Consider the following 25455-nt stretch of genomic DNA (forward strand, 5'->3'; position numbering starts at 1 on the left):
TGTGGTGTCCCTTCAGAGGGGTCAAGGACTGACTCACTGCAGTACCTGGATCCATGAACATTCCTTTGGACTCGTTCAGATTTTGGCAATTCCTGGGGTGCAGCTCCCCAGCTGGAAGTGCTGTGCTGGTTTAAACCTGAACTGAGCAAACCCCCTGCCCAACACCTGAGGTGTTTCTGTTCATTCAGGGACACTCTGCTCCATTGGGAAAACCCAAAGGAATGTTTCATTCCTTAAAAAATCCCTGTTTCTGTTGCCAGGTGGATCAGCTGATGAGGAAGTGCTGGATCTACAAACACGACGAACGCACCACCTTCCACAACCTGATCCAAGGATTTGAAACAATTATGAGTAAAATGTAATTAATTTTTTTTTACTCCTGTCAGGACTTTAAATGCCCAGCAAACAATCTAGGCCCAAGGCTATTCCTTTTTTGTGTTTTTGTTTTTACTTCTGTAATTTTACTCTGGCTGGGCTGATGTGGTTATAAAGGATTCTTTTGCCAACAGATTGAAGAGTTGGATTAAAAGAATTGAAAAAGTTTGGGCAAAATGAGCTCCAGCTCCCTTTGCTGCTGTTCTTGCAGGGCAGTTTTATCCTGCTCTGATTCTGGTTGTGCCACAATTGGAATTGCCCTGATGGATGATGTGAGCTGGGAAAATGAAAATCCCCAGCTCAAACAGCCACAGCCAGTGGATGTAAGAGGACTCAATTAATAATTTTGAAGTCAGCTGACAAAATATCCTTCTCATGCACTTAAATCCTAGTAAGAAACAAAACAACCTATAAAATATAGGGAAGGGAAAATTTGCAGCTCTTTTTAAGTCACCAGGCCCCCAGTCCTGAGCTCTTACAGGTATTTTTTAAAAAGTGTTCAAAACTTGCACCCCCAGCAGCATGGAGGGGTGGGCACAACTTCAATTTTGGGATAAATAATTTGCTTTTCCTAACTCCACTCCCACATTTTTGCCCCTGGAGCTCCCAGACTGGCTGCACCCCTGGAGGGGGTGAATGTGCAGGAAGGGATTCATGGAGATGGGAAAGAACCTGCCCAGAGTCTGGAGGGGATTTTCCAAAAAGAAAAAAAGGCCTGAGCACCCAGGCGTGTCCTGGGGAACCCCTCTAACAAAATTTTTAAAGAACATTTTGACTCAGCCCATGAGTGGTTTAACTGGAACCTTCTGCTGCCAACACTTCTCCTACCACACCTGGAGTTGGAAAATGCTCTGAAGAGATCCTCAAGTTTTGGCAATAATAGAAAGAGGTCTATATATATATATATAAATATATATAAAATGGTAATTATGAGCTCCAAGGAGGTCAGATTTATTTTTACAGTGTTATTGTTTCTGTATGTCACGTAGGAAGCTGAATTTAATCTGTAAGCACTTTGTTACTCTTTATACAAACAAGTCTAATAAAGAATTTTTTTTTCTCCATGTGCCTCCCTTTTTAATCATAAATTAAACAGAGGAGAGTTTTGAAAATATAATTTCCATAGGAATTATGTTCTTTCAAAACCTTTTCCTACCTTATCTGATTACAGGAGTCCAGGGCTGCTTTCCTCCCACAAAAATTCACTTGAAATAAGTATCAACAGTTTATTTTCATTGAAAAGTGTAACAAGTTGAGAAAGTTGCATATACAAACAGTTGAAACAAAATATTACAAGTGAATTTATCAATACATACAGGCAGAATCCCAGAAAAGCTCCTGGTGTGGAGCAGTTCCAGCAGCTGAGGGAAGAGGGATTTGGACTGGGATTTTTTTTAAGCTTTGAAAATGCAGATCCTGGTCACATCCCAAAGCTTGAAAGGCAAAGTTTAAGACTTTTAATTTAAAAAAAAATCAGTATTGAAAAATGGCTTCAGTGTTTTCTAGCAAAGAAAAGGGAGAAGGAGGTGGCTCCTGGCCTCAGTGAACTCAATCCAAGTGGATTTGCAGCAGGATTCCAAGGAATTGGAATTCCAAAGCCTTGCAATGAGGGCTGGCTCCTCCTTCACCTGCCACTGATGGCAAAAGGAAGGATTGCTGATCTCCAGCTCCAAGGGCTGATGGCAGAAGAGAACAACTCGAGCCAGAGCTGCTACTAAGCTAAAAATACAAAAAGTCTTTAAAAAAAAAAAAAGAAAATACACTCAAAAGTGGGAAACAATGTGGGGTAGCCCAGAGGAGCTGTCCCACACCTGTGGAAGGATGATGCTGCCTCACACTGGGAATGACTTCCTCCATGGAAAAGCTGTGGATTCTCAGCCTGAAAACAAAGTGATTCCACTGTGCAAGGGTCAGCTCTCCAATCCCAGGGAATATTCTGAGGCAGCACAGGACAGCATCTCCCTTTGAACAGGCATTTATTGAGAACATCACCCAGGCTCTGGGAATCCATTTGGTATCACTCCATTCCAGGATTAAGGAGAAATATTAAAAATTGAAAGGCTGTAAATGCAGAGCTCTTAATCCTGGAAAAAGGAAAAGTTGGGACAAAAACGCCTCCCACATTCGGAGTTAAAAAAATACAAAATAATTACTGTCAGGACTTCCTCTTTTAACTTCCTCAGGCTGAGGACTGGAGAAAGGATCAGCTTTCTTTCCTCTGGGCTTTTATTGCTTTCAGCTGGAGCTGCCCCAGCTCCCCAAGTCCTTGTGCTCTGTCCCTCAGGTGCCAAAGCCAACGCTGTCCCCTCCTCTCCTGTCACACCCGTGTCCTTGATGTGCCGGGACAGAGCTGGCTCCTCTTGGGACACTCACCCCGTGCAGAAAGAACTCCTTGGCTGAAGTTAAGGCAGCAATAAATACAGAGGGGTTCCCAGCTGCCTTCCCTGGGCCACAGGGGATCCAGCAGCGCTGGGCTGGCTCAGTACACGCGCTTCTTCTTCAGCGACGACTCCGAGTAGCGCGGCGCCGGCAGCTCCGCAGGGCCGGGCTCGGGGGACGACACCAGGTACGAGGAGCTGCGCTTGGGGGCCTGGCACAGGGAGACACAGCCTGCCTCAGTGCTCCAGCACAGAGCAGGGAACTCAAGCACAGCCTTTGCATGGACTGAAACATCAAGCCACCCACATAGAATGGGAGTTTAAGTGGAAGAATAAATTTAAGTTTAGAGTAAGTTTGAGTTTTAGGATAAGTCAGTACATTTTAGTGTGAGCTGCAGTGGTTTCAGTAAGTAAAAGATCCAGATGCCAGAGTAGAACAAGTTCTACTGAAGGTTAATAAAAACATTAATGTTTTCACTAGAAGCTCCAGAAGTTCCTTTGGATGGACTGAAACATGGCCAGCCACCCACACACAGAATGGGAGTTTGTGGAAGAATAAAAGTTTAGCGTAAGTTTGAATTTTAGGATAAGTCAGTACATTTTAGTGTGAGCTGCAGTGCTTTCAGCAAGTAAAAGGTGCAGACAGCAGAGCAGAAGAAGTTCTAGTGAAGGTTAATAAACATATTAATGTTTTCACTAGAGGCTCCAGAAGTTGCTTTGGATGGATTGAAACACGTCAAGCCACCCACACATACAATGGGAGTTTAAGTGGAAGATTAAGTTTAGGTGTAAGTTTGAGTTCTAGGATAAGTCAGTAAGTTTTAGTGTGAGCTGCAATGTTTTTAGTAAGTGAAAGTGATGCCAGGCTCCAGAATTTCCTTTGGATGGATTGAAACATGGCAAGCCACCCCCACACAGAATGGGCGTTTAAGTGGAAAAATACGTTTAAGTTTAGATGTAAGTTTGAGTTTAAGGTAAGTCAGTCAGTTTTAGTGTGAGCTGCAGTGCCTTCAGTAAGTAAAAGGTCCAGATACCAGAGTAGAACAAGTTCTAGTGAAGGTTAATAACATCAATGTTTTCACTAGAAGCTCCAGAAATTCCTTTGGATGGATTGAAACATGTCAAGCCCCCACAATGTGAGTTTATATACAATGTGAGTTTAAGTGGAAGAATAAGTTTAAGTTTAGATATAAGTTTTAGGATAAGAAAGTCAGTAAGTCAGTACATTTTAGTGTGAGCTGCAGTGCTTTCAGTAAGTGAAAGGTGCAGATAGCAGAGTAGAAGAACAAGTACTAGTGAAGGTTAATAAACATATTAATGTTTTCAGTGCAGGCTCCAGCAGTTTGTTGGGAGACCATGCTTAGATAAAACAGAGTTCCAGTGAGAATATTGCTGATACTTTTCAGATAGAACAAGCAGATGTATATATAGTTTATAAGAATTTTAACGTGTTAAGAAATCAGAATTCTCATAGGTTAAGTGGCAGTGGTCAGAGTTTATGTGTTAGCTTGTTGGAAAAAAGACCTTGTGAGATCCATCACCACTTCACCATTTTTAGCTTGTTAGCCAGAAGTGCTGTAGCACTCACTGTAACACAGACAAGAATTAATAAACATCTGAGTCTGAACACGAAATTCCATCCCTTGTGCATTAATCCCCTCTCTGACTGAAGAGGAAAAAAGAAGATAAAAACAAATACCACCACTGCCAGTGAACAGTGCTCCAGGCTGGGAATCCCCAGTGAAGTGATGCCAAAGATTCCTCCACTCCTGCAGCTTTGAGCTGGGTTTGTGCCCTCTCCCTAAAAATCCCCACTGGTAAAAGCACATTTGTGGTGCCTGGGCCCCTCCCACAGCACCTGGATAAAATCCAGAGGGATGATGGCTTTGGTCCAGAATCTCCAGCCTTTAGCACGAGCACCTTTCACTCTCTGCAGAGTTTCAGTCCTGGCCCAGCTCCCAAGCCAGGCCAGGGGGTGGGAGATGAATTCTGGGGTCTGTGCAGGATCTCATGGATGGAGCAGCAATGGATCTTTAATGGCAATTCCAGCTCTGACACAGCAGCCCTGAGGGCCCAGGGTGGGGTTTCTGTAGGGCACAGCTGCTCAAACATCCTTCACAGGCACTGAAATCCCCCCAGGGCTCCCTGGCTTCACCTCCCCTTTGGAAAAACCTTTCCCAGCAGCTCTCCAACACCCTGTGCTGTTCACATTCCCAACTCAAACTGCTCCTGCTCACACCAATTTCATCCTGGGGGGCTCCTCCATCACAAACACAAAATTCTTTGAGGAAATGTGGGAAACAGAAAAGGTACAAGACTTTCAAAAAGCTCTGTGAAAGCAAATCTCAAAATAGAAAAAAGCAAAAATACTTAAAATACAAGAAGCAATAAGGCTGCAAGCTATGTAAAGATAGCCTCAAGAAAATATGTTAAAATAATAAAATAATGAAGTTTTAACCATTGTTTTAAGCTAAATGTTAAAATAGTAAAAATATGTAAACTTAATAATGAAGCTTTAACCATTGTTTTAAGCTATTAGATGGTTCAAAGCAAGATTTAGTAATTGGCCTGAACAAATGCTTGTCAGCTTTTAGCATTATACTATTGACTAAAAAGTTGTTAAAAGACTTTGTAAGAAAAAAAAACTTTGCTGTTATTAGCAGCTAAAAGTGTTTCCATCTCCTGTGCTTAAGTCTGTAAAATAAAATTAATAATTATAATAAAGCTTCAAACAACTGCTCCAACAATTCTGTCCCATTGGTTGTATATATATATGTGTAAATATAAAATAAAAAAATATATATATCCCAAAAAACCAACAAGGGAAGACTTTAAGTTCTCTCCCTGCCCTCTCTCCTGCAGCTGTCACCCATGTCCTGTGTCCCTGCACCAGGTCCTGCCTCTCTGATGCTTCCCACAAACCCCAACCCTGCTCCTCCTGAGCCTCTGAACCAGCAGGATTTAAAAAAACCCCAAAAAAGCCTCAAAAAAGCCCCCAAAAAGCCTCAAAAATCCCTAAAAAAGCCCCAAAAATCCCTAAAAAATCCCAAAAGAAGCCCCAAAAATCCCCAAAAAAGCAGGATTTGAAGGAGCTGAGGTGCTGCACTCACAGCCACAGGCACAGACTGAACTGGCAGAGCCTCACTGAGCTTTAGCTGCAGTTGCAGCAGTTTGGAGGCAAACTGTGCTGCTGTGCCTGTGCCAAGGCCCTGCCTGTGGCTCCTCCTGCCTTTTAAGGCTCCTGGCACTGCAATCAACATCCCAGAGCGGCTCTGCATCCCCAGAACCTCCCTGGACACAAACTGAGAGGTGCTGCTTGCCTCAAACCCCACCCTCTCTCCTTCTGTGGCCATTCCATCATTTCCAGCCATGTCAGAGCTGTTGGGAATCTGAAAACTCCATTTTTTCATGTCCCAGGTTTGTTTTACCCCAGATGATGTCACAGCCAGTTCTATCCAGGAGTCAGCAATTGCTGGAGTTAAAAGGAATGTACAGCCTCCAAAATCTCCAAAAAACAGGAATCTCATGCCCAGTCTAACTGCAGAACCCCCAGGATTTAATGCTGTGATGTCAGGGCCAGGCCCCTCAGCTCTCCCACCCATAAACCAGGAGCAGTGGGATTTACCTACAGGGAAAATTCCTCAGCAGTTCTCAATCCTAACCAGACTCCATCAGCTGACCCTCACTGCTTCCAAAGCATTTGGAAATGTTTCTATTTATTGATGAAAACTCAGTGTCCACTGGAGCAGCAGCACAGGAAGTTTTGCTCAGTGAGTGTGGCTGAAGAAGGCTGCAGCTGACACCTGCTGGAATTCCAAATAAAAACCATTTTATCCCCCAGGATCCACTGAAAGAGCTGTTGGTAACCTGGGTGCTGCCCAAGATCAGGTAAACCAAGAACTGCTTTAGAAACACACACACCAAAAAAAAAAAGGTGTATTTTGAAAATTAGGTAAATAAAATTTTTTAGTTTTACCCCATGTTTTTTGCTTTCCAGGAAATTTTGAGCTGCTCTCTGCACTTCAGAGATTCTATCCCACTGCAAACCATCTGCAAGTCAGGCAAGCACCCATTTAAATCCAGTGTGAACCTCCTCCTCCTCTCTTCCTACTTTATTTGCCTCCTTCCAGGCCGTTTTGCACACTTTTATCTCTCCAAGAAACTCCCAAAAACACAGCCTTGCTCTGAAAGGAGCAGATCCCCAGAGCCTGGAGGGCTCTGCAAGGCTCTGGAGCTGGCCCAAGCTCTTCTCACATTCCCAGATTTGTGTGAGGGATGCTCCACTCGGGGGCAGCAGCAGCCAGGGAAGCAGCATCTGCAGCCACTGCTCCTCCTCTCCTCTCACCTGCTTTAAGGGATTTGCTGGAGGGGGCTGCAAGCCTGGCTGGGCTCCACTCAAAAGGGCTGGCACCACCTGCAGGCAGGTGCTGTAGTCTGGGAAAGATCCACCTGCAGATTCCTGAATTCACAATGGGATCCATCAAGCAGAAGGAAGAAAGGTTTAATAATTTTTTTTTTTTTTTTTTTTTTTGCTATGGTGATGAGCTTTCAGCAGGTATGGAAATACTCAGTATTAAATTCACAGCAGCTTGGGTGTGCAGCAATTCCTGGAGCAAAATGTGGGATTTGGAGGATGGTTTAGTTTGTGTAATTCCTTTAAAAAGTGTCCTTCTCCTTGGTGACAAAAACCTCAGCTTGAGCAAGAAACAGCCCTTCCATGCTGGGAAATGCCATTAATGGTGTGCTGCTTCCTGGTGGGAATATCTGAATCCATTCCTGAGCCTTGCAGGTGATTTTGGATGGTGGAATTTTCAAGAGGGATATTTTGGGTGTGACTCCAGGGGGTGCAGGGCTGCCCTGCAGCTGTGCCCATGCAGTGCCTTCCCCCCACGCTCTCCAGCCCCTCCCTGCTGTGCCAACACACAAAGCAGGTGTCCTAAAGCTGATGGCAGCAACAGCCAGTGGAGACAGCAAGAAAATGAAATGATTTCTCACCTCAGAGGCTCCATTTTCCAAGCCATCCACTCTGGCCTGGGCAGAGTGATGTGCCTGAGCACAGTGCTGGTACCAGTGCTGGACAGGCTCCTAGAGAGGAGCAGAAATCCTCTCCCATGCCTGCCTACAATTCTTACAACCCAAAGCTCTCCAAGAAGCATCAAAACAAACACCTAAAATTATGGTAAGTGCTTAAAACATACAGGAGGCACCTTGGTGTCCCCACTGCCAGCCTGGGGAGGAGGCAGCTCTCAGATTTCCCAGTTTCATACAGAGCTGGGATGGTTAATGAAAACCTGGGATGTTCTTTCCCAGTGTGTGTGGAAGTGGCTCTGAGCACTGCAGCTCTCTCCAGACCCTGCACCTCTGATCACCACATGGGGAGCACATCCTGTGCTCTGAGAGCAGCTGCCAAGCATCCCCCAAGCTGAGCAGGAACTGGGAGGCAGAGCTCTCCTCTCTGGGATCCAGCCAAAGTTCAAGACTTAAAAACTTCTGGGGAAGGCAAAGAGAAAACCCCCCTGGTTTTGGAGCAGACAAAAGCCAAGGCAGAGGTGCTGAGAAGTCATTTTTAGTGAGTGCCTGGAGCTCAGGCTCTCAAGAATCAGTATTTTCAAGGGTTGTGATTTCAGCAGGGACTGTTCTTTGTGCTAAACCTGCTCTGAACACTGAGAGAGGCAAAGTGTCACTTCAGGAAGAACACCCAGAGAAAACAAGGAGAGAATCCCAGGGACACCAGGGGTGCAATTCCTACCTGTGGGTATTCCCCAGGCTGCTGGGAATAACTGAAATAATTTTCCATTGCATGTTGTGATGCAGTTCCCTGAGACACAGCAGCATCCATGACATTGTTTGGAAGGCTGGTCTGCTGTGGAGGACTGGAGGCTTTGCTGGCAATTGCTGCTGGGAACACAAAGAACAGAGCTGGAATAAACACCTGGCTCATAAAAAACACACTAATTAGGTTCTGTTCCAAGATTAAAATTGAAATTTGCCTTTTCACATTAGGCTGTGGCCCAAATTCATCAGTATTGCTAATAATTGAAAGGTTTCTGGAAGTTTGTGAGCCTCTGAAAATTTAACCCTGCTTAATTACTTCGCAATTTTAAGGCACACTACAAGATTTCCTTGAGCATAAATGGTCACTGGATTTACCAGGCAAACAGGATAAATACTTGCCATGCTCTGGCTGTGGAAATTTGCAGTTAAGTCCATGAAATGTTTGCTTACCTGGCAGACAGATACCAGGCAAAACACTTGCCAGATTCAAGTAGGGGTTGGTGCTCAGCCGAATTTCTTTTGGGGGCTCCCCAAGCAGAGAAGTTTGTTTTTTCAAGGGAGTCTGAAAAATGGACAGGGCAGTTTGCATTAAATTCAGATCAAATTGATCAGAAATAAAGTTAATTGACCCAGCAGGGTCTTTGAAAAAGCTTAGCCCTATGAAAAAATATCTTGAAGTGGAACTTTTGAAATAAAATGAAATTTTGAAGTCAATCCTTCAAAAGTTCCATTTTATTTCAGCAATCTGCACACATTGCCTGCACTTTTTTCTTCCAAGTAGTTTTTGTAGGAATGTTTCTCTTCAGACTGCAACTTCCTAAAGGATATTACAAAACAAACAAACAAAAGAGAACTTTTTATATGCAAGTAGAAAGAATAATAATCACTCGAGCAATTCCAGATGCAGGGAGCGAACATTGAGTGCATGGCCAAGACAAAATCAACTCTTTTCACTTGGAGACACAAGGAAATAAAGGCCAAATGTCAGGAAAATCATGAATTAAGCACATGTTTCCCCAAAATTGTATTGATGTATATTCTAAAAAAGGTAAATTTTGCTAAGGGTAGAAAAAAAAATCTGAAATAATGAGACCACTAAAATCCCATCATCCTCTCTCACCTCACCTTCAAGGGAATAAATATAATTTGAAATACAGATAATTAAAAGGGGAATATTTATATACAAACATACAAGCACCTGGAAAGCCAAAGGTTTCCCCCCACCAGCAGAACTGCTCCTGATTAATCATAAAATTCAATTTTTGGCCTTTGCCAGGGACGCTGGCCCAGAGATACATTTCATCATCAACCACTGTGGAATGGAATAAAGGCCTGCAGCACTGGGAGCTGCCTTTGTTCCTTCAGCTGGACCACCAAGGAGCAGCATTGTTCTCTCCCATCACCCACAGCTGCAGGGACCTCTGCAAGTCCCAGGGATGCTCCTGGGATGGAGCAAATGGGACACTGGAGATGCAGGCGTGGTTAAATAAAGGAGAGAGGAGAGGAGAGGAGAGAGAGAGGAAAGAGAGAGAAAGAGGAAAGAGAGGAAAGAGAGGAAAGAGAGGAAAGAGAGGAAAGAGAGGAAAGAGAGGAAAGAGAGGAAAGAGAGGAAAGAGAGAGAAAGAGAGAGAAAGAGAGAGAAAGAGAGAGAAAGAGAGAGAAAGAGAGAGAAAGAGAGAGAAAGAGAGAGAAAGAGAGAGAAAGAGAGAGAAAGAGAAAGAGAGAGAAAGAGAGAGAAAGAGAGAGAAAGAGAGAGAAAGAGAGAGAGACAGGAAGTAGAAGAGAGAAAAAAACAGAAGACAGAAAAGGAGAAGAGAAAGAAAGAGAGAGAGAAAGTAGAGAGGGAGAAAGAACAGAGAGAGGGACAAAGAAGAGTGAAGCAGAGGGAAGCAGAGGGAAGCAGAGCAGGAGGCTCTGTGTGCTGAGCTCCTAATCCTGTGCTCAGCTCCCAGCCCCTGTGCTCAGCTCCCAGCCCCTGTGCTCAGCTCCCAGCCCCTGTGCTCAGCTCCCAGCCCCTGTGCTCAGCTCCCAGCCCCTGTGCTCAGCTCCTAGTCCCTGTGCTCAGCTCCCAGCCCCTGTGCTCAGCTCCCAGCTCTGTGTGCTCAGCTCCCAGCCCTTGTGCTCAGCTCCCAGCCCCTGTGCTCAGCTCCTAGTCCCTGTGCTCAGCTCCCAGCCCCTGTGCTCAGCTCCCAGCTCTGTGTGCTCAGCTCCCAGCCCCTGTGCTCAGCTCCCAGCCCCTGTGCTCAGCTCCCAGCCCCTGTTTGCTCAGCTCCCAGCCCCTGTGCTCAGCTCCCAGCCCCTGTGCTCAGCTCCCAGCTCTGTGTGCTCAGCTCCCAGTCCCTGTGCTCAGCTCCCAGCCCTTGTGCTCAGCTCCCAGCCCCTGTGCTCAGCTCCCAGCTCTGTGTGCTCAGCTCCCAGCCCCTGTGCTCAGCTCCCAGCCCCTGTGCTCAGCTCCCAGCCCCTGTGCTCAGCTCCCAGCCCCTGTGCTCAGCTCCCAGCTCTGTGTGCTCAGCTCCCAGCCCCTGTGCTCAGCTCCCAGCCCCTGTGCTCAGCTCCCAGCCCTTGTGCTCAGCTCCCAGTCCCTTGTGCTCAGCTCCCAGCTCTGTGTGCTCAGCTCCCAGCTCTGTGTGCTCAGCTCCCAGTCCCTGTGCTCAGCTCCCATCCCTTGTGCTCAGCTCCCAGCTCTGTGTGCTCAGCTCCCAGCTCTGTGTGCTCAGCTCCCAGCCCCTGTGCTGACTCCCAGGCCTTACCCCCAGGCTGGAGTCGCAGCTCTTGCCGTGGCCCGGGGTTTTGCCGAGCGCTGCCCGCAGAGCCCCGGCGCTGGCAGCGAAGGGCGGCGCTCCCGGCACGGCCTCGCCTTTGTCCGCAGCGCTGGGCCCGGGGACAGCGGGTCCGAGCAGGGGCTGGCTCGGGAAGAACGGCAGCACTCCCATCCCTGCTGCTGCTGCTGCTGGGGGAGAAACCTCTGTTACACGGATTTCTTACACAGGGTTGGGTTATGGGGTTCAATTCTGCTGCACTGCTTTTTGTTCTTTTCCCTCCCACAGGCAAACAACTCGGTTTGAAGCTGATTCAATAAAACTCTGACTTTTCTAAACATTCCCTGTGATAACTTACTTAGTGCTTCCTGGCATTTTTAAAAAAGCTGGGAACAACATCCTGGAGGATGCTGGATGGGAACACAGGGGGAAACCCCACCTCAAGTGGCATTAGGAAGAATTCTTTGCACTCAAGAGCTGGGAAATGCTCTCCAAAATGAAAATCTGGATACTCAGAGGAGCTTTCTGCCCTGCCCTGGATGCCTTTTCCTTGCTCCTGGTTACTGCCATGACTCAGAGCAGGGTTGCAGAACACAGGGAGTAGTGGAGGAAATAAGATCAGAGAATCCTGGAATGCTTTGGGTTGGGAGATCTTAAGGATCATCCATTCCACCTCCTGCCATGGGGACACTTTTCAGCATCCCAGGCTGCTCCAACCTGCCAGGGATCCAGGGGCAGCCACAGCAAATCTGGGAATTCTATTCCAGAGCTCCCCACCCTCCCAGCCAGGAATTCCTTCCAATTTCCCATCTAAATCCACCCCTTTCCAGCTTCCAGCCATTCCCCTTTCCTGTCCCTCCATCCTTGTCCCCAGTCCCTCTCCAGCTCTCCTGGATCCCTCCAGGCCCTGCCAGGGGCTCTGAGCTCTCCCTGGATCCTTCTCCTCTCCAGGTGTCACCCCCAGTACCCAGCTGATCTTTCCTCATAAATATTGAGGGCATCAGTGGCACAGAAATTTGCATTTCAAATTGACACCTGTCACAGATGGCTTGTTAAAACTCATTTCATAATAAAACGAAGCAAAGAGCAAATTTGAAGGCAAATTTGTGGTGCCTCTTAAGCAACTCACATTTACCTGCTTTGAAAAACCCCACAAAATGTCACCCCTAAATAAAAACATATTCCAAGTTTCCAAAGGCAGTAACTGAGCCAGCAGAGCATTAACAACCTGCTTTTGTTACACAGGGGGGAAAGTCAGGTGTGGAATGGGGAGCTGGGCACTTGTACTGATTAGGGATGAAATAAAAATGTCATTTACACTTGAGAGCTTCTCCTCGAGGTGCCAGGCCTGAGCTGACTGCTGGCATCACCCCAATGCCCAGCACTGTCTGCAGCAGCATTGTTGGGGGCTCTCCCAGCAAACCTGGTTTCTAAAAGGAAGAAGAGAAAACTGTGTAAATGATTAAAATAATCTGCTCACAGTTTTTTAGAACTTCCACCTTCTCAACCTTTTCAGCTCTGTGTTCAAGGATCACAGAACCATGAGTGGGTTGGGTAGGGAGGGAACTAAGAGATCATGGGCACCTGGTGCTAATTATTATTTCTTTTAGAAATTGTAAGAGTGTTCAGAGGAGTCAGAGCTGCAGGGATGGCCTTACACTGTTTGCCTGCATGTTCTCCATCTTCAGCAGCTGCTGCTGGGGCAGGGGCAGGTGAGCAGGGCTCTGCAGCAGCAGGCTGGAGCTGTTCCCCAGGATGGAGCTCTGAGAAAGGATTAAAACAAGGCTTAAAACATTTTCACACAGTAGTGCTTGAAGAAATTAAAGATTCTGAGTTAAGACAGCAATAGTTTCCTCCACAGAACTGATTTTGCTTCAGAGAAATATCCAGAGATGTTTCCCCCCACAACAATCTACATGAAATACTACCCCAGAGCCATTAAAACCTGACAAATCACAGTGCCTGCACACTGGCAAGTCCATAAAATATTCACATTGGTCATTCAAAATATTCTGGATCAGTTTGCCACCAGAACTGAGCCACTGAATTAATAACTTTGGGGCACCTTCTTCAGACTCTGCCATTGGTGTATTCAACATTATGAGCTCTGGCCAGCACTGAGGCTTAAAATAAACTTTAAAAGACATCATGATTTATGCCACAGGCCTGGAAGTGTCTGGCAGCATCATCTGCCAGTAAAATATAGGTTGTTCTATAGCTTGTTGTACAAAAAAATAAATATCCAGGACACTGAGATCATGCCAAGTCCACCTTTCTCTATTATTTTTTATCACCAAACCCAGGGAATGAAGACTCCCAAATATTTCCAAATATGTCTCTGGGTGTCAGGGTTAAATTCCCAAAGGAAAAACTAAAATATGATCTTCAGGACTCAGAAATGTGCTTTTCCAAACAGAGATGTGCCATATCTAGATTAGTTATGCATTTATTTTAATTGTCTCTGTGATTTCCAGGGCTGGTTATTGTCACCAGTGCCAGGGGCTGCTCCTTCTAAACTTGGCTCCAGTAACAAAGCAAAGTGGTTCAGTTGCAAAACTTGCAGAAATAAAAGAGTGGAAAAATCAGTCTGGTCAGAATCCTCAGAGGAAAGGTTCTGGATTAATCAAGATTGAATAAATTGCTGGATGGCTGAGGAAAACATCCCTGAGAAAGCTGAAAATGCATTATTCTGCCACAGGATAATTTATAACTAAGAGAAATTAAGGGAAACAAGTTGAAAATCAGGCTACCTTGAGCTGAAAAATTACTGGGTGAATAACCTTCAAATCCTCTCTGTTGAATCCTTTTAAAATAATTATATTTAAATATTTATTCTTGTTCTGTTACTTTACAAAGCCCTGAATAGAAAATAGAAACCCAAGACAGGCAGGGAGCTAAACCAGCAGGACTGGGGAGGTGTTTCAGTGACAACACTGAATTTCAAGACAATAAAAATAAAACAGTGAGCTGCTTTTCTGGCTTTAGACAATACCCCAAAACAAATCACCCAAGAAGAGAAAAATGTGACTTATAGGAGAAATTCAACAGACCAACTGAAAACGGCATTTAATTAAAAAAAAAAAATTATATTATGGGCAAAAGCAACTCACTGGATGGGACAAAATTAAGCAGCATTTATTCAAAATTAATATATTCACCCACCAGTTTTTAGAGAAAAAAATAGAAAAGCTCAATATACTTAACATAAGGAATATTTCTGCATTTTAGTGGGTGTTTTTTAAAGATCTCTATGCCTGTGCTTGCCAAAAGAACTGCAGAAATCATTGATGTTGAAAGGGATTTTATTTTTTAAATGGAAATTTCTGAAATATCAGAAATAACAGGGCCAAGTGATCAACTCCAGCCTCTTGTAGGTATTTGTGTAAATCCCTACCATGAATAATAAATTCAATTTTTGACTCCTGGCAGAGCTGGAGAAATCCCTGAGAGCAGCTCAGCTCAGGTTTTGGCTGTGGGTGCATTTTCTCATTCTCAATTTCTAGAAATCACAAACTCATCCCAAAGATCCCAGGAATTCTGGAATTGCAGGAGAACCTTGAGGGGTTTGTAAGTAAGAATTAACATCTGCACACCACTATTTTTTTATGGCACATCTGGGTCCCTGCAAACCTGAAAATGAAGCTAAGGGTGCTGAATTTGTTGTGTGCCAGGTTCCTTGAGAGCTCATTTAAAGGGGAATTTTTTTCTGCCAGTAATGACAAATTCTGTCTGCATTGGCAGGTTTTAAATCAAAAATTTAGATAAAATAATTCAATTTAGATAAAATAATTCAATTCTGTTAGCACTGCCTGCTCCCCATCTCACAACTTTCCTTAGAGCTCTAACAAGAACACTTAATTTTAGCTGTAATTCCTTAAAACTTTAGGATCTCTCATGTTAAGATGCCCCCAAATATCTCTTCTGATGAATTTTTAGGTCACATACCTGATGAACTTTATTCAACTGCAGAAAAGGTGGCCCAACTGCTGAATTTATGAGGTGAGGTAAACCTGCAGATGCTCCAAGAACTGTTTAAGAAACACACACAAAAAAAAAATTCATGTATTTTACAAATCAGGTAGGTAAAAATCTTGAGAATTATCCTGTATTTTAAAATTTGCTTTCCAGGAAATGTTCGAGTGTGCAAAGGTACAGAAGGGAATGACAGAGTGGTTTAGGTTGGGAGAGGCTGTGAAAGCTTTTGGTGCTCAGTTACCAGAGTGTGAGAGCTCAAAGTCCCCTCCACACCTGAGAGTTTCAGTCCTGAGCTGATTCCAGGCTCAGCTTTATCTGAAGTGCTTCAAATTCAGATTCAGCTCAAGTGTTTCTGCCCTCAAGTGCTCACTTCACACCCCATTTCTGGGGTTTTTTTTGTCACCACACTCTCAGCTCTCCCCCACTCGATCTCCTCATCACCTGGTTCCTGTTCTGAGCCCTTTCCCCAGTTGAAATATGATTAATTAAGGTTTATGTTTATTCCCATCCTAATCAGAGCACAGAAATGTTTCTGGCTGTGCTGTAATAAACACTGCACTGCTGTAGCAGCAGCCAAAAGAATAAAGATTTACATTGGCAACAGGAGAGAGACTCAGGCTGCAGGATTCAGATCCAGAATCAGATTTAAGTTTAGCAAAGCCCTGCAGAAACATTTCTTTCTAAACCCATTTCTAAAATGAATATTCAGAGCAGAGTTAACACAAGGATTATTTGTAGGGATTTTACCCAAACACAAGAGTGTAGCAAAGCACCTCTTGCTTTTGCTTCCATAAAATGTGAAATTATCTGCACAAACACACTGAAACAGTGTCTGCACAGAGTCCAAACATTATTTCAACTTAGATATTTGCAAAAGCCTTGCAGCACTAAGAACAGGGATTCATTTTGCTTTATTTCACAACAGCTTACCAGGTTTAACAGGGTGGCCACGCAGCTGGGGCTGCAGCAGCATCTGCAGCATTGCTGGATTATTAAAACTTTTCATGATCTGCACCGGATTTGGCTCTGGAAGCAAACCTTTCCTATTGTTCCTCATCTCCAAAGAAGAGATAAAAAGTGTTAGAAGCAGGAGAAAACAATGAATGCATTTAAATCCCTCCAACCCCAATGGCAGTGCACACATCTGACACAGAATAAAAACCATTTCCTTCCCTGTTTCCTGCTCTTTCCCCCACAAATGAAACACCTAACAAACCATCCCAACAAAATTTCAAGCACATTTCTTTTTTTCCTTTAAACCCAGAGTTCCCAGTACAGGAGAATAACAAAAGTTGCCATGAGCACCATATCTTGAACAGACTTCTCATCTCTTTTACAGAAACGTGGTCTGGGCTGGCTGAAGAGAGGGAACTCCTCTGCCTCTCCAGGTAACACTGATCACATCCAATTTTCTAGGAAATCATTTGATAAGACATGTGGGTGTAAAAAGCTTTCTTCTACCTCGAGCATGAAATGAACCTATTTCTCCTGCCTTGAAATTTATCTTAAAGCTGACAAATTCTTGCCTCTCTGTTTTAAACCAAGTTTTAGCTCATCCAATGACTCATTCCCAGTCACTTTTGTTTTGAGCTGCAATGATTTCTCTTACAGGATATTACATCTACTAAAATCCCAGAGCTATGTGGGTGTACTTGGTGTTACTTTATGGATATATTTTATTTTCTTCTGGCCATCTTTGCCTAGGAAGGAGCTGAACTGGGCTGATGATCCAGAATTCCAGAATGGTTTGGGTTGGTTAAAGCCCATCCAGCTCCACCCTTTATCATGAGCAGGGAATCTTCCACTACCCCAGGTTGCTCCAAGCCCTGTCCAACCTGGCTTTGATAAATCCCAAATACTTCCTTGGAGAAAGCTTCCAAAAGTGAGTGACAGAATTAGGATCACTGGTGTGCTGTTTGAATAGAAGTGTGTAATATCACAGGGTGGAAAATTTACAATTTAGGGGTTTGGAACATAGCAATAGATAGAGAGCAAAATGGAGATTTTAGGGCAGAAGTTTCTTTCTTCTTCACCTTCTTCTTCATGGGTCTGGGTGGTACTTCTGTGACTGGATGGCATTTTCCCCTCAATGAAACACCTACCAAACTATTCCATTTCTTTTTTTCACTTAAACCCAGAGTTCTCAGTACAGGAGAATAAGAAACGTTGCCATGAGCACCATATTTACAGAGATGTGGTCTGAGCTGGCTGGAGAGAGGGAGCTCCTCTGCCTCTCCATGTAACACTGATCACATCACGGGTCATGGGTGCTTGGTTATTGATCAAAAGTAAAAATAATTTAGGTGTTAGTTCTTCATTGGACAGTTAGGCAACAAGTGAGATCCATCAGCATTTCACCATTTTTAGCCTGTTCTCCAGAAGTGCTGTGGCACTCACTGTAAGAATCAATAAACATCCGAGTCCCAACAAGAAACTCCATCTCCTGCGCATTCAATTCTGACCCTGGCAAAGAAAAAAGATTTCAAAAGTGACACTCACCATCCTTTGTGCTGCTATCAGAGCTGCCAGGGTGCTCCTGCCTGGTGCTCCAGGGGCACAGAAGGACACCTGGACCCTCCTGCCATTGATGGTCACCCCGTCCATGGCCCCTCGCACGCTCTCCGCCTGCTCGGCGCTCTCGTACTCCACCACGGCAAAGTCCCCGCTGCCACCATCCTCATCCTGGGCAAACTGCAACAGCAACAGTGCAGCACTGCATGCACAATGGCAACTCCAGCTGCTGCCCTGCAATGCTGCCACCTGCCCCCTGCAAGGCCTTGCACAGCTGGTACAACCCAAGGTTAACATTTCCCCACCATGAGGTTTCTTTCTAAAAATGCTGGGAAGAAGTTGGGTATCACACCTCCATGGTTATCTGCTCCTTCCTTCCATCATCTCTTCCATTCCCACCCTCACCTCATGGAGAACCTCAGCTATGAAATGCATTTCACACAATTTAAACAAAGCAGCAATGAGAAGCCAACTGTGAGTACAGCTGGATGCTCCAAGCAGTTTTATTTTGCAGGATGATTATAAACTCGTTATTCTTCATATTTTTCAGGCTGCAATAATCTAAGTGTCATTCATCAGGGTGCATGACAGCTGCTGAAACATGCAACAATGCAAATTCCCCCAGGATCTGGTGCCTTTTGGGAGATGTGAAGGTTGGGGTGGTGGGGAATGCCAAGAGAAGATGCCAGACTGATCAATCAAGCAGACTGGAAAAGGGCTGACGTGGCAAACGCTGCTGTGCCCTTTGTGTGCAGACTTTGGGAGAGAATGAGCAGATTTAAATCAAACAAAAAAACAGGCTGAGGAGGGAGGGATGAAGCTTAGGCAAAAATCTCCAGTCCCCAAATGAATGGGAATGATAAACTGATAGCAGCTCTGGTGTGGAAGAGACAAAACCTCCTCCAGATTGCAGTGGATAAAAAACAACCTCAGCCCCACAAACTTCCCCTGACAACTGAAAGAGAAATGTCAAAGATCTGCAAGAAAACCAGGGTGGTCAGGTCTGTACTGGCACTACTACAGCCTGGCCTCTGAAGAACACATATTTTATATATAAATACATTTTATATTTTATTTTGATACCAATTGAGGTGCACTGCTGTGAAAAGAAGGGTTTGAAGCCATGGCACACCTGGATTTTAGTTCCAGCTAAAATGAAACAGTTAAAAACTCCCTTAAAACATCCCAAAGTGCAGCCAACAATATTCTTGCAAAGGATTCAGGAATTTTTCAACTTCCCAAGTGAAAAGGTAGTGAAAAAAAGCTCTTTATTCCAACCCAGAGAAGGGTGGAGAGCTTTTAGCGACAATTTAAAGTTGACAGAAGAAAAGAATGAGGTTTGCTGCTCCATTTTGTTGCAACAAAGGACAAAACACATTTTTCCTAAAATCCATGTGTAAGTATTTAGCTTCAGCTCCTCCTGACAGAACATTTCTGTTGTCAATAGAGGAGAAACCAAAATGATTTTTTTAAAAATGGTAACTTTGGAATAAGATGAAATACCCAGAGTTTATTCCATGAGTTCAGGTTCATGGCAGCAAAAAAAGTTTAAAAGTTTTCCAGAAAAAAATGTTTTTCCCCACACTCAGGTTTCTGCTACCCTGTCCTCAGGGGGGTTTTTTTTGGGTTTTTTTTTGTTTTGGTTTTTTTTGTTTGTTTGTTTGTTTGTTTTTGGTTTTTTGGGTCTTCCTCCTCTTCCTTTCTTTGTCCTCAATTTTCAGGTCATCTCACTCATAAACCCACAATTAATTCATCTACTTTCTTCCCTTTTTCACCTACCAAATCTGAACTCTTTGTTTTCCTACCTCCACCCTCCTGTATTTTATAGGAACAGGAATATTTGCTGTATTTTATAGGAACAGGAATATTTGCTGTATTTTATAGGAACAGGAATATTTATTGACATTATGCAGACAAACACTCTCCTCACCCACACCAAGTGTGATCCAAGACTTAATATCATTTTAAAAAGTAAAAAGTCAATTTTTGAGTGCCTCTAACTGCACAGCAGAGCTCTGTCAGTGAAACCTCTCTTCCCCCAAGAAGTCTGTTATTCTTTGAAGCTCAGAATTTTTAAAGGATGGTGAAAAATTGTTGGGGGAGCTGATAACAACCCCCGGATTATCTGACAGCTGGAAAAAAAGCCCTGAAGGAAAGGACTTAAAAGGATCAATCTGTTGAGCTAATTAAACAAAGATTGAGCAGGAGACTTGAGTACAGCATTTAATATCTTCTTACAGGAAGAAAATAATGGGGAGCAAAAGCTCCTTAATTTAGGTATCAGTGAGGGGAGGCTGAAGCCAGACACATTCCCAGGCTCCAGATGGAAACTGCCAGGAAGAGGAATTTTTTGGGAAGAGTTTATTCCAATTTATTCATCTCAAGCAAAGTCTAAGGATTTATTCTGGCCAACTCCAAGCTGTGGGGCTGGAGAAGAGCACTAAGGAGGGAGTGAAGGCTGCAGGGGGTCAGGCTGCAGATCCTGCTGGACCTTCTGCTCCTCATGCTGGGGATCTCTGCTCATCCCTGGGCTGATCCCTGAGCAGCCTTCCAGGAGATTTAAGGGAAAAAAAACAATTAAAAAACAAAGCTGAAATCTGTGTGACTGCAAATAAAGATTTCCTTCCACTGCTTGTTGATGATGATTTATCTGTGCCACATTTATTTGTGGTCTCATCTCACAAGCCATGAGGATGAGAAGGAAACTTCAAAGGCAAGGATCCACCTCTTCTGTGCTTCCCAGCTTTCCAAAAATTGTGTCACTTCTATCCCTGGAAATACTCAAGAACCCAAGCCTGCATCTTCCTCAGTTAGGGAAAAACATGTTAAATATAAATATATTAATTCTATGATGTATTTTGCATGATCTGAACTGCTGCCCTTATATTTATACACTCTGGCTCTCTTGGAGCAATAAAACCTTCAGCAATGCTTACTTTAAAAGCTCTCAAAATCCAAATTATTTTCAGTAAATGACCTAAGGGGATGTCTTACAAACATTTTGCTGGCATTTTACTGGAGTGGTGTCCTGCAGAATTCCCAGACACCACGGACCAAGCACTGCACACCCAGAGCAGTGGGAGATGATGCATCACAGAGAAGATGCACAAAATAAAAGGAAAATAAAAATAAAAGTAGGAGACAGCAAGAGGGAAGTGAGGCAATCAGCAATCTTGGTTTTCCATAAGAAACCCAACCTACCTGGCAGAACACAGGCTTGTACTTGAGGGAGAAAGCCTGGATCAGCTCTTTCGAATCAGCGCAGTCTTTTTGTAATTTATCCACACAAAGGCACTTGGAGTGAATGAGGTTTGTGGTCAGCTGGTTCACATCCATCCACTGTGCAAACAGAGTGCTGTCCTCCAGCTGCTTGCCCAGGAGCTCCAGCCTGGCCTTGGCAGCAGAGTCCTTCTTCATGTACTCCACGAAGCCATAGCCCTTGGAGCGGCCGGTGAGCTCGCTGTACACCAGGAAACATCTCTCCACATTGCCATAGGCACGCACCAGTTCCTCAAACTCCTCGATGCTGAGGGAAAGGGGCAGGTTGGTGATGCACAGCAGAGCATCTGTGGGCTGCAGCTGCACTGAGATCTCCTTGCCACGCAGGGAGTGCTGGTGGAATTTCCTGATGGCGCTCTGGGCCTGCTCCCCGTTCAGCAGGGTGACAAATGCTGCAAGAGAGGAGTGGGGACATCACCTACCCTGAAACCACAGAGAGCTGCAGATTCACCCCAAAGAGACACAATAAATATATCCATATATAGTGTATCATGTCTAAATTCTGGCATTATTAATTGAACTTCATCAGCAATTAACTCAAGAAGTGATTATGTTGTGATGCACACAGTTTCACTACTTGGAACCCAACCAGATTTTTTATCTGGGGAACAAATTAAATATTCTACTAGCAGACTATTGTTTACTAAATTAAATATTCCACTGATGTCAACACATCACAGATTCTATGGAATCTCTTTAATGACAACATCTACAAGTTCTCACTCTGGGGTTAAATCTTTTTTTGGGGTTTTCAGTCCCTGAAGCATTTCACACAATTTCAAACCATGAGGGTGGCAGGGACCTCCTGAGGGCCTCTGGCCCAACTTGTTTCTCACACAGGGTCACTCAGATGGGCTCCCAGGATCCCAAGGGATGGAGATTCCACAACCTCCAACAGTGCTGGGTGACCCTCACGGGGCAGAAGTGTTTCCTGATGTGAGCAAGCTGCAAATGCAGCAGGAGCTGGGCAGGTTTCCCTCTCAGGCACGTGGGGTTTGTTCCAAGAGGAGCCTCAGGAGCATTTTCCAAGGAATTCAGGCAGCTGAAATCAGCTTTGTCCCAAAGGAACAGAGACCAGAGGGGACCAGAAAACTTCTGATCAACAGCAGAAAAGTTTCCAGCTTTCACTGGTGTCAGTGGAATGTGACAAAAAAGGCACTGAGGGACACCAGACAAGCTGTGACAGTCCATGATGTCACACACAGCACAGGGTGTTCCTCACAGAACTGAAACAGATGAAAGTTTGAAGTTCTCACCTGTTCTTTTATTCCTGTCCACATAACAATATTTGATTTCATAATCTTTAAACAAGTCGTGGATTTCCTGCAAGGGAAAAGTACAAGTGACATCACATAAATAAGGCACCAAACCAAGCAAGTGTACAAATTCATCCTCATTTCAAACAAAACCAAAAACCTTCCCAACAAACAGAGAATTTCACCATAGAAACACCATCAAATATTTGTTTTTAAAGGAGTTGGTTACACTGCTGCAGCAATGTTTTTATCTCACATCTAAAACTGGCTTGCTGAATTTGATTAATTTACTTTTCATTCTCTGGGGTCACATAAACACAAAAGGGTGTCCTGGAACTGTCTTTTGATAAAGACAAATAACATCACAGCTCATTAAATAGCAAAACCCTCTCCATTTCTCTGAAGTACAACTGGCATAGCTAAAATACCACATGGACAAGGAACACTGGCAGCATCACATCACCAAATGTACTGAGGGCACAACGCTGCCCCAAAACCCAACAGTTGCTTCAGTTTCCTGCTCAAGATCACTTTAATAGATTTTTCACTCTTAATAATGGATATTCTTTCACCCAGCAGATAATTGTGGCCAGAGTACCTCCTGGAAAGTATCCTCTATCAATTACTACACAGCTGCTCAACACAGAACCAATCCCAAGAGTGTTATTTGCTCTCACTAATTAATGGGAAGAGAGGAGGGATGCACAAGAGCAAGTCTAAGAGGAGTTTGCTACAGCTACTCCCAAAAAATCAAAATGCACATGCCCCAAAAACCCCACAAATTATTGCCAGTTCAGTGATGAGAAAGCAGAGATGAACATTCACCATCCCAATGAAAAAAACAGAAGTAATAACCTGGATATTTACATTATTTTAGCTGCCTAAATCTCATACACAAGAGTGCAAGATGGTTTCTGCAAGCAAAATAATCAAGCAGTTTTGTCTGAAAGTTTAATTGCAGATTATTTCCAGCAGCTGAGTGTAGCTGCCAGTTTGGAAATTCAATATATGGAGCCTAAAGGTTAATTGGGTTCTCTGTGAGGGGTATCAGGTGCACACCTTTTAGTCAAGAGAGCACCAATCTCTGGTTTCACCATTTAACAGCTGTCAAACACTGCATTAATAAAATATGGCAGCATTTCTCCAGCCACCACACATCCTCAAATAAGGTGTGATAAGGATGGGGCTTCTGAAATGCAAGATATGCCCAAAATTCAAGCCAGGTGGGAGATTTGAGTGTGGACAGCTCTTAAACAGAATGAGATGGTTCTTTTTCAGGTGTGAAAGACTGAAAAGACACTTTCTGTACAATTCTGGCAGCTCAGTTGTGCTGTGCCACTGAAGACTCCAAAAATTGTTTCTGTCCCACTCAGAGGGACATATTTGCCCTTTTGATTTCCTGCATTATTTCACAAGAGCAACACTGAAAGTTTTATATGATGATTAGGTAGCAGGAAATAGGATTTCAAACAGCTCTGAACACTCTTTTGAAAAGTCATCTGTGTATCAGATGATTCCACATGATTTCCCAGCAACTGCCTGAAACTCTGAGAGGAGAAACAGCCCCCACTGAACAACTCTTGGGCAATAATTAGGAGATCTCATATAAAAACTGATGAGAATATAAGGGAGATTTAAAATAAAGTCTGATTTAAGCACAGAAATTTTGACACCAACTTCTCAGGTGGCTGCAAACACTGCCAGGTTTGTGCCAAGGTTCTTTCAGGAAGGTTCTGGTTCTTGTGCAGGGCTGAGCCCTTCACCTGTGGAACTGGGGCTGTGCAGTTCCAGTGAAAGCATTTCTCACATAAACACTGTTCCTGAGGGTTTACAGAGATAAAACACTCCCTGCCAGCTCCAGGGAAATGTGTATTCCTCTCCATTAAACAGCTGTAAATATGTGTGGTACACTGAGACCTCTCAGCTTGCTAAGCCAGGCTCTTCTCTCAGCTTCACCTCCAACATCTCCCAGCACTCAGCTCTGGTGGGAAAGAAGGAACAGAGCTCCTGTTGTGATGCTGTTCCCATTTTCACTCCCCACTTCAGAGAAGTGTCAATAAAGCAATGGGAAGGGCTGAGCTCTGATCCCAGCAGCTCCCCAGGACTGTCCCAGCAGGGAATGCTGAGCTCTGATCCCAGCAGCTCCCCAGGGCTGTCCCAGCAGGGAATGCTGAGCTCTGATCCCAGCAGCTCCCCAGGACTGTCCCAGCAGGGAATGCTGAGCTCTGATCCCAGCAGCTCCCCAGGGCTGTCCCAGCAGGGAATGCTGAGCTCTGATCCCAGCAGCTCCCCAGGGCTGTCCCAGCAGGGAATGCTGAGCTCTGATCCCAGCAGCTCCCCAGGGCTGTCCCAGCAGGGAATGCTGGCTTGGGAGGAGAAGGAAGGGGCTCAGCCAAGCCAGGTACAGTGAGCCCCTGGGAGGAATAGAAGCACAGGATGCTTCCCTGAGAGCACAGAAACAACCGGTGCTGCTTTTCCCTTTCCTGGAGCTCTCCTGGAGCTGCTGCACCCGGAGGGGAGAGGCAGCAAACCTCGAGGGGAAGAGGGAGCAAACCCCAAAGGGGGAGAGGGAGCAAACTCCAAAGAGGGAGAGGGAGCAAACCCCAAAGAGGGAGAGGGAGCAAACTCCAAAGAGGGAGAGGGAGCAAACCCCGAGAGGGAGAGGGAGCAAACCCCAAAGTGGGAGAGGGAGCAAAGCCCAAAGAGGGAGAGGGAGCAAACCCCGAGAGGGAGAGGGAGCAAACCCCAAAGAGGGAGAGGGAGCAAACCCCGAGGGGGAGAGGGAGTAAACCCAGAGAGGGGAGAGGGAGCAAACCCCAAAGAGGGAGAGGGAGCAAACCCCAAAGGGGGAGAGGGAGCAAACCCCAAAGAGGGGAGAGGGAGCAAACCCCAAAGAGGGAGAGGGAGCAAACCCCAAAGGGGGAGATGGAGCAAACCCCAAAGGGGGAGAGGGAGCAAACCCCAAAGAGGGGAGAGGGAGCAAACCTCAAAGACAGAGAGGGAGCAAACCCTGAGAGGGAGAGGGAGCAAACCTCGAGGGGGGAGAGGGAGCAAACCCAGAGAGGGAGAGGGAGCAAACCCCAAAGAGGGAGAGGGAGCAAACCCCAAAGAGGGAGAGGGAGCAAACCCCGAGAGGGGAGAGGGAGC

At 44.9% G+C, this 25455-nt stretch overlaps 2 protein-coding genes across 2 annotated transcripts in view; one reads left to right on the forward strand and one right to left on the reverse strand.

The window, feature by feature from the left end:
- LOC117000055 (tyrosine-protein kinase JAK1-like) overlaps nt 1-1437 on the forward strand; it is a 52455-nt gene extending 51018 nt beyond the window's left edge. Inside the window, exon 25 of the mRNA XM_033067402.2 lies at nt 261-1437. Coding sequence (XP_032923293.1) covers nt 261-362 — 102 coding nt within the window. The 3' untranslated portion in view covers nt 363-1437. The remainder of the gene's footprint in view (nt 1-260) is intronic.
- Nucleotides 1438-1577: 140 nt separating this feature from the next.
- Nucleotides 1578-25455, reverse strand: part of LOC117000141 (ribonucleoprotein PTB-binding 2-like) — a 31347-nt gene continuing 7469 nt past the window's right edge. The window contains exons 3-13 of the mRNA XM_033067544.2: nt 22309-22375; nt 20975-21444; nt 17762-17953; nt 16193-16319; nt 15233-15315; nt 12946-13050; nt 12606-12717; nt 11279-11478; nt 8979-9090; nt 8503-8648; nt 1578-2965 (exon numbers count right to left, since the gene is read on the reverse strand). Of these exons, the coding sequence (XP_032923435.2) occupies nt 2855-2965; nt 8503-8648; nt 8979-9090; nt 11279-11478; nt 12606-12717; nt 12946-13050; nt 15233-15315; nt 16193-16319; nt 17762-17953; nt 20975-21444; nt 22309-22375 (1725 nt within the window). The 3' untranslated portion in view covers nt 1578-2854. The remainder of the gene's footprint in view (nt 2966-8502; nt 8649-8978; nt 9091-11278; nt 11479-12605; nt 12718-12945; nt 13051-15232; nt 15316-16192; nt 16320-17761; nt 17954-20974; nt 21445-22308; nt 22376-25455) is intronic.

The sequence above is a fragment of the Catharus ustulatus genome, chromosome 9 (genome assembly GCF_009819885.2).
Source record: "Catharus ustulatus isolate bCatUst1 chromosome 9, bCatUst1.pri.v2, whole genome shotgun sequence".
Lineage (NCBI taxonomy): Eukaryota > Metazoa > Chordata > Aves > Passeriformes > Turdidae > Catharus > Catharus ustulatus.